We start from the raw sequence: 9008 nt of genomic DNA, 5'->3' as shown, positions 1-9008 counted from the left end.
TTTAATGGAGCTATTTTTTTTTCCCTCCTAGGTTTTCCCCAGTCCTTCTAACCTTTTAATTTGGATCATCTCTTGCTCATCACCTTGAAAATCACAACAACCGACGTTTGATCCGAAAGAAAGGAGAGGACGGAGAAAAAACCCCCAACAAACCAGGAAAAAAAAACCCCAACAAACCAGAAACAAACCAACAAACCAAAAAAAAAACAAACCCCAAAAAGCTGTGACCAATGGACAATATGTCTATTACTAACACACCCACCAGTAATGATGCTTGTCTGAGCATTGTCCACAGCTTGATGTGCCATCGGCAAGGCGGGGAGAGCGAAACCTTCGCCAAACGCGCCATCGAGAGCTTGGTGAAAAAGCTGAAGGAGAAAAAAGATGAGTTGGATTCTTTGATCACAGCCATCACCACCAACGGTGCTCATCCCAGCAAGTGCGTGACCATCCAGAGAACGTTGGATGGGAGGCTGCAGGTCAGTGCCAGGGGAATTCAGAGGTTTTTTCCTCCTGGTGAAGCTGCAGCGGGGAGGGCGTGACGCAGGATTCCTGGAGTGTTGAGGAAGAGGAGCTCTTCTCTTGCATCCCCCTCCCCGTTTGTAGGCACGTTTTTGTGGCTGGAGCTCTGGACTGCTGTGGGAGTTGGTGGTTTTTTTTAGCAGAAGGTGTTTGGCTCAGCCCTTCTGGAGGGGTGTGTGTGTGTGGCAGTAAGGAGCAGGGTGGCAGAAATCCAGCGTTCTCACTGCAAGCTTCTGGTGGCTCTGTGTTGGTCAACAGGGTGAAGGAAGACTTGAGATCCCTTGCTCAGCTTCTCCAAGGAGGCTGCACTGAGGATTTACCTTAGCCTGGTGCCATCAGTACCTGTATAGCTTGGGTTGTGATTTCCTCCTTCCAGGACAGAGGGTGTGTTTGCTGGCTGGCTTCCTATCTTACCCTAGAAACATCTTTATTTGATTTGGTTTTAATTCCAGTAGAACAGATTGGCATTCTTCTACTTGTAAATTCCTTCCTGTGTAGCTCAGTGCCTCCTTCCTCTTCTTCTGGGGCAAAGCTTCACCATCCACAGCAGGGAAGGTGTCTGTGTGTACCACAGGAAGCACCAATTCTGCTTCTACCCTTTTGGATCCAGTATTTTTCCTTCAGAATCCCAATTTTGACTTAACCTGTAGCAAAAACCCTCCTAGAAATCTATTTCTGTTGAGCACAGAACTTAGGGAAACTGACCACCACCTTCCTCCCCTCCCATATTTTGATGCTGGAGAGAGGTTGTGGTGCTGTTTGTCCTTTTTTTGCTACTTTCCCACTCAACTTGTGTCTGAATTTTTAGGTGGCTGGTCGCAAGGGATTCCCCCATGTGATTTATGCACGACTTTGGAGGTGGCCTGATCTTCACAAAAATGAACTCAAGCATGTTAAATATTGTCAGTATGCTTTTGACTTAAAATGTGACAGTGTCTGTGTAAACCCTTACCATTATGAGCGTGTAGTCTCACCTGGCATAGGTAAGTGGACTCTTTCATTTCAGATGGAACAGTGGGAATAAAATGTCTAATGTTTGGAGGGCAGAAAACAGGCTGAAATTAGAAGCATTAACTTTTAATGCTCTCATTAAGAATTACTCTCCTATGCTCTTGTTCATCTTAATGGAATGATTCTTTTGCCTTTGTTCCAAATGGGAAAGAACAGTTTGTGGCTTTTGTTTAAGCCTTTCTGTCTAACACAGTTGATGTGTAACTTGGGAGTAACTTCGTGTGGAGACTTCTGGTGGAGGGGGTGTAGTAATTAAAGCCTCTAGTACTAATTTCTAAAGGCTTATTAATGTTCAGCATTGCTGAAGATCTGCTGTGTAATCCTCTGCACCCCCTTTTCTTCTTTTTTTAAGATCTCTCAGGACTGACACTACAGAGTTCTGGTAAGTAGTTCTGGTTGCTATTGCATGGACTAAACCCCCAACAAAAAACAAACCCCCAGAAAACTCACTGAGTGCTGCTAATTAAAACAAAAAAACCTAAACCAAATCCCAGAACCACAAAACCCACAAAAAACAACCAAAAAAACCCCAACTCCCAAGAACTTGTGCACTTTTTGAGACACGTTGAATTGGAAATCATAGATGTTGATGATTTAATAAGTAGTTGAAGAAGAAACTAGTAAAAATGCTGTAATTAATATGCAATTAAAGGTGTTTAATATTCTTGCCCTCCCTAAATTTGAGAGGAATTGGATGTTAAATACCCCCACGAACACCATTCACAAGTCTGAGGTTGTGCAGCCTGCAAACTGCTTCATTTCAAACACTGATTTTTTTATTTCCTGCCAGAAGAACTTCATAACCAAGGAAATTTTGGCCAATCCAATGATTTTTGCACGTTACTAGAAGCACTTGAGCCAAAAATGACTCCAAAAACCCCAAAGAACCCAACGAACCGTTAACTTCAAGCTGTAACTTGTGTGCTCATCTCTGCTGATTTGCCTCATTACCTGTGTCTGGTGAAAAATAAACCTCAAAGCTTACCAACCAGCAGTTAAATCCAGGCAGAATGTTTCCTTGGCTGGCTGCTGGGTTATTTTGCAGCAGGAAACAGAAAATTCCTCTCAGATTTGAACGTTTTAAAGCCGCTTTAAGAAAAAAATGAGCACGGGAGCTAATGCCATGGAAGAGTTTTATTCCAATGTGCTCAGTGGGAGATATAGAAGTAAATTCTTAGAGTGATTTCCTTATGCTGTGTGGGGGAATGTTGTGAATTAGTGGCTCCATGGTTAAATAGGGAGTAGTGTTACTTTGAATTGGAATTTGATGCTTTTTAGTCCATTTGGGTGGGAGCGCTTAAAAACGTGAAGGTTTTTTTTAGGTGCTGGGTTTATAAGTTGCATTTTTCACAGGAGTTTGATACCCTGTGTGATTTGTAGACAGTGAATGGGTGTAAATAGGGAGTAGTGTTACTTTGAATTTGAATTTGATGCTTTTTAGTCCGTTTGGATGGGAGCGCTTAAAAACGTGAAGGGTTTTTTTAGGTGCTGGGTTTATAAATTGCATTTTTCACAGAGTTTGATACCCAGTGTGACTTGTAGACAGGGAATGGGTTTGTTAGCTGCATTAATTTAGAGTTAAGTGCCTGACAAAAAGCCTTTTGCCCCTTTTCTTCCCCGTGGCCAATCCCACAGTGATGGACCAGAAACCAAAACGCTGTCGGGATTCTTCCACCACGGGCCCAAGCTGCTTGTTTGATAGCAGTGAGCTAAAGAAACCATTTGGGTTTTATTTTTCCATCTAGTTCTGCTTCCAAACATCCTGCTGCTGCCTCCAAGTGTTTATTTGTCATTTGGAGGAGTGCTTTAGTGATGTTTAAAAGGCTGAATCCTCCCCCTGGTAGCTCTCAGAGCGCGGTTATCGGCCGGGAAGCGGCGCTGCCGTTGGTGGTTAAATCTGAGATGTCTTCTCAAGCTCTTTTCTCCTTGGCAGCTCCATCAAGCATGTTGGTGAAGGACGAATACGTTCATGACTACGAGGGGCAGCCCTCCTTGTCTTCTGCTGAAGGGCATTCTGTCCAAACCATCCAGCACCCACCCAGTAACAGGGCGTCCACGGAGCCGTACAGCACCCCGGCCATGTTAGCTCCCACCGAGGCCAGCACCACCAGCACCACCAATTTCCCCAACATTCCTGTGGCTTCAACAAGTAAGCTCGTGGTGTTTATACCCCATGCTACACTGGGAAGGTGGGAAAGCTCCAAGAGAAGCCCTGGGTTTTGTCAAAGGAAGTCTTGCTGCTGCCACAGGAGGCCGAGAGAGCGCGTGGTGGTGGCATCTGGGCAGGCTGCACTTGGAGCATGATCTCAGGAACTTCTCCTGGTGACCAAGCCTTTATTTGCTGTGAGACTGACACTCCAGGAGTGTTAAAAGACAGCTTTGGATATGCCCAAGGTTCAGTGACACCACATTAAACCAATTGACTGCTGACAAAACCTTGTGCCTATCATCAGAAGAATGATTGCCACAGGAGGGGAAGAATTGGATTATTTTATTACAACAGCAAATCTGCTGTAAAGTGGCAGCATCTAAAGGCTTTCAGACCATTCTGTAGCACTGCACAGCAGACAAAATGAGCCTTCTAGTTTTAATTTGATCATTTTCCTCATGATCTACTATCCTATCAAAATTACAAGCCAAATTACTACCAAAAGGACAGCCCTGATTGATATTTTAATGAGTCTGTTAGAGTGCTACGTTGAAATTTTTCTTACTCTTGAGTTTTTTCCTTAATCTGAGTTGAATATTGAAGTTTTTTTCATACTCTGGGTGTGTTTGGTACAAGGGAAAGTGTCTCAAACCTCACATTTCACTCCAGCAGGGCAGTGAAGCAGTTACCTGCAGCCCTGACGTAGGGAAACCACAAAATTTGGAGGGATTTCATGTGCTCTTTGTCGTGTTATGGATTTGATGTTCTCAAACCTGAATTATGGTGCTTTGATGATGTTTTCATGTGAGCTGACAGCTTTTTTTTGCTGAAACTCAGGATGGTTTTGCCAAGCTGAGATGTGATGTCTTTGTCTCCAGCAGAGAAAAGAAGATAGGCAGTTGAATTATATTGCCAGTTTATAGTCAACAACTCTTTCTCATCAGTGCTATCATTATTGGAGGCAAGTGGATAGGGGAAAAAAAAGCTCATTTTTCAGGTTTTAGTTCAAGTTCTCAGTGTGCTAAAAACCACTGGCCACACCAGTTGGAGAGTGCAAACTGCTGATGAGTTTAGTGCTAATGGCTGAGCTGAAGCCTTTGAAAATCCAGTTCTTTAACCTCTTCTTGGAATATCTCTAGTTTTATTTCAAAGCTTAGACAATTCTTGGAATGTTTATTTGGGGAAAAAAACCCCACAACAACCCAGCAGCTTTCTCAGGAAGGAGTGCAGTGATGTGTGCAGCTCTGGTTTATTTAAAAATCAAATATTGTTCAGCATGAACATGAATTTGAGCAAGTGTCCTCCTTAGGAACAGTGGTGACACTGAAAATAAACAACTTGCTGTTGACCTGCTTGGATTTATACCAGCTCTAGTCCAGCTATTTTACTGAATAAAAAAGAACCCCCCCAAATTTGTGACATTTCTTCCATTTTTTTTGTTTTCAAACTGAAAATTGAGATGGGAAAAAAAACCCCAAAGTTGTGGTTGATAAACTGAGTCCTCTGCATATTTCTACTCCAAAACTACTCAGGGTGACAGAGTGAAATTGAACAGATGATGGAGCCTTTTGCTTCAAGCTTCCTAAAAACTACTCTGGTGGGTGAGAAAAATAAACAACTTGCTGTTGACCTGCTTGGATTTATACCAGCTCTAGTCCAGCTATTTTACTGAATAAAAAAGAAACCCCCCAAATTGGTGACATTTCTTCCACTTTTTTTGTTTTCAAACTGAAAACTGAGATGGGGGAAAAAACCCCTTTCTTCCATTTTTTTTGTTTTCAAACTGAAAATTGAGATGGGAAAAAAAACCCCAAAGTTGTGGTTGATAAACTGAGTCCTCTGCATATTTCTACTCCAAAACTACTCAGGGTGACAGAGTGAAATTGAACAGATGATGGAGCCTTTTGCTTCAAGCTTCCTAAAAACTACTCTGGTGGGTGAGAAAACAAATCCTGAAACCAAACTTGTAGGGTGAGAAAACAAATCCTGAAACCAAACTTGTAGGAACTGTCTTCTTCCAGTGCCCTGAGTTGGGTGTCTTTTCCTACCCAATAGTGCTGAGCCTCTTTTTCTTTCAAATTTTGGAACACTGATGAATTAGGTAGTGTGTTTTTTTACCAGGTCAACCTCCCAGTATATTGACAGGTAGCCATAGTGATGGATTCTTACAGATTGCTGCAGGGCCTCAGCCAGGAACTCAGCAGAATGAGTTTACAGCTCAGCCAGCTACTTACCATCACAGTGAGTATACCCACACCTGCACTTTTAGTTCTCTTAAAAAACCAAGTTCAGGAGAAATGAAGAAGATTTAGAGGTGAAAATGGGGTAAAACTCCCTTTAAAAAAAAAAAATCAACCCAACCCAACCACTCTTTTCTTTTTTTTTTAGATAGTACCACAACTTGGACTGGAAGTCGGACGGCAGCCTACACCCCTACCATACCTCACCACCAGAATGGCCATCTTCAGCACCATCCACCCATGCACCCTGGACATTACTGTAAGCACTGCAGAGCTTCCATTCCCTTCTCTTGAAGGGTGGCAGCTTGGTTCTGGTGGTTGGTTAAAGAGTTCCAGCATGGTGGGATTTGGGAGCTCTGGAGATCCTCTTGTCCAACCTTCCCTGCTCCAACAGTCACCAAGAGAAGGTTGCCCAGGGTGGTGTTCAGGCAGGTTTTTGATGTCTTCAGAGAAGGAGACTTTGAACCCCCAGATCTTTGAAGTTTTTCATTCTAAATCTACCATTTAGTGTATTCTGAGAGTCAAATATAACAGCTGGATGGACTTTCCTCCATTAAAGCAGCAGAGATTAGAAATTAGATAGCTGTGGTAACCCCATCTACACTATAAACATCTTGCTTTACCTCACAAACCCAGAATTCCCTTTCTAAACCTCTGTTCTTAAAGCTTTGTGAGCTCACAAGGAACTATTTCCTCTGCAGAAAAAACAAGCTGATTCAAAATGTGGTGTTCAGGGATTTTGCCCTCAAAACTTGAGAGCTCCTGGCTGGTTTTCTGGACATTTTGAAGCAGGGTCTTCATGATGTAACCATCTCCCTTAAGCTCTGGAAGGTGTTTGTCCATGTACATTAACCAGGTGAAAAGAATTTTTGGAAATCTCCTGCAGTAAAGTCCTTGTCAATAGATGGTCTCACCACAGCCCAAACCAGGAGTGTATTTGGCACACAAAAATCCTATTTATCAACAAAATAGGAGCACAACCTCTTTGTTCTAAGGCACAGGAGAGAGGAAGGGGGGAAAAAAAGTGATCAACATTCTAGTCTGTCTGGTAGAGTAGATGCTTTATAAGATTAGAGTGCAAATCAAGAACAAAAACCTACCCAAATTAAAGCTTTTTTGTGGCCAAAAGCTGGAACAGGTCTTTATTTCCCAACAGAGTCTTTAACCACATCACCTGGTTGGAGCAGTTGGTGGTGGAAGGGGAGAAGACACTGAGAGTTAATATTAGGATGACTTGAGCTTGGGTTAGATGTGCTTAAGTTTCATTATTTTACCCTGTTAGGCTCCTCCTTCATTTATCAGAGCTCCCAAGGTGTAAAAACTTCAGCAGTGCTGTAGCTCCTGTTGTGACATCTTGGTGCAAAAGCTGCTGTGCCTTATAATACTTTATTTAAGCCTTTCCTCCTTGTTCTCTGCTGCCTGCAAGGTTAGTTCCTAAAAGTGGAGGGAATAAACAATACCAAGAGTATATTCAGGGTTTTTATTTTCTTAGGAAATGAATTCTCTAGGTGGTTTTCTTTTCCCCCCCATCTTCAGGGAGTGTTTCTTGTGGCCCACAGCATGCTGGGCAACTTGTTCTGGAATTCATGAAACCAAACAAGTGTGGCTTCAGGTTTAGATCCCATATCTCTATACAATAAATCTCTCTTTGCCCAGCCTGAGGGCAAAAGTGAAGCTTGGGTCCTATTTCTGTGACATCTCCATGCCCAATTTTCCTCCTGGGATATTAACAGGGCTCTTGGCTCTACTCCTGAACTTTCAGGAGACCTCTAAGGGGGTGATTCTTCTGTGGGCACTTTTCTCCCCTGTCAGATTTGGCCAATTGATTCAGAAATTAATGGGATTTGTAACATCTGGCATCCTCACAAGTGTTTTAACTATAAAACCCCCTTATTTTTCCTGCTATAAAACATATCATTTGTTTTCTTTTCAAGGGCCAGTTCACAATGAACTTGCATTCCAGCCTCCTATATCAAATCATCCTGGTGAGTAAAATCCAAGCTAATAACTTTCTGGTTTGAATCTGATCATTAACTGTTATTCTTTGTATCAAGTCCTGTAAAATCAAGTCCTCCAACCCCCCTGCCATGGGCAGGGACACCTCCCACTAGAGCAGGTTGCTCCAAGCTCCATCCAACCTGGTCTGGGACACCTCCAGGGATGATGGAACATCCACAGCTTCCCTGGGTAACCTGGGCCAGTTCTTTATTTGAAGATAAAAATAAAACTTCAAGGAATTGAGGCACCTTCACAGAATCCCAGACTAGTGGGGGTTGGAAGGGACCTCTGGAGATCATCTCATCCACAGCAGGTAACCCAGGGTGGCATCCAGGTGGGTTTGGGATCTCTCCAGAGCAGGAGACTCCACAGCCTCTCTGGGCAGCTGCTCCAGGCTCGGCCACCCTCACCCCAAAGCTGTTTTTCCTTGTGTTCACTTTGATTTTAAGCAGATTTTAAGACAAAATAGGTGCTGCAGTTAGTACTGAACGAGCAGCACTTAGGGAGCTGGGAGAGTTCTCACTCCAAATCTGTTTGGGAATTGGATCCTATCAGCTTGCCATGAATATATGCATTACTTTTATGCTGAAGGCTGACAAAAATCAAGCTATAATAAGGTGCAGGCATGCAGATGGGTTTACAAACTGCACAGAGACTTGTAAAAGCTTAACTAGAAAACCTCCTTTGTGTTGTGTGCTCAAATAAAACCAGGAGAAGAGTCTTTGTCCACCTGAACTGGCTTCTGTGCTACCCTGGATGACCTCAGCAGTCGCCAGAAGGCTTCTTGGGTTGGCTGGGTTGAGTTGTGAGGTGGGATTTGTGCCTCATGGCTCCTTGTTTCTCCTTCAGCTCCAGAATACTGGTGTTCCATTGCCTATTTTGAAATGGACGTGCAAGTTGGGGAGACCTTTAAGGTCCCCTCCAGCTGTCCCATCGTCACCGTGGACGGGTACGTGGATCCCTCGGGGGGAGACCGCTTCTGCCTGGGCCAGCTCTCCAACGTGCACAGAACAGAAGCCATCGAGAGAGCAAGGTAACCCCCACACCCCCAGATGGGAGGAGAGCTTGTCCTTTCACAGAATCCTAGA

General features: G+C 43.5%; 1 protein-coding gene across 1 annotated transcript; it reads left to right on the top strand.

Moving 5' to 3' along the window:
* The first annotated feature begins 230 nt into the window (after window positions 1-230).
* SMAD4 (SMAD family member 4) lies at window positions 231-8957 on the top strand. The gene is made up of 8 exons (XM_008939224.1): window positions 231-479; window positions 1331-1505; window positions 1886-1915; window positions 3467-3682; window positions 5804-5923; window positions 6071-6181; window positions 7857-7907; window positions 8770-8957. Exons 1-8 carry the CDS (start codon window positions 231-233, stop codon window positions 8955-8957), a joined length of 1140 nt encoding a protein of 379 aa, XP_008937472.1.
* The last annotated feature ends 51 nt before the right edge of the window (window positions 8958-9008 follow it).

Source organism: Merops nubicus, unplaced genomic scaffold, assembly GCF_000691845.1.
Source record: "Merops nubicus isolate BGI_N331 unplaced genomic scaffold, ASM69184v1 scaffold16614, whole genome shotgun sequence".
NCBI classification, from domain to species: domain Eukaryota; kingdom Metazoa; phylum Chordata; class Aves; order Coraciiformes; family Meropidae; genus Merops; species Merops nubicus.
The sequence above is the reverse complement of the archived record's forward strand: the minus strand, read 5'-3'. Positions and strand labels throughout refer to the sequence as shown.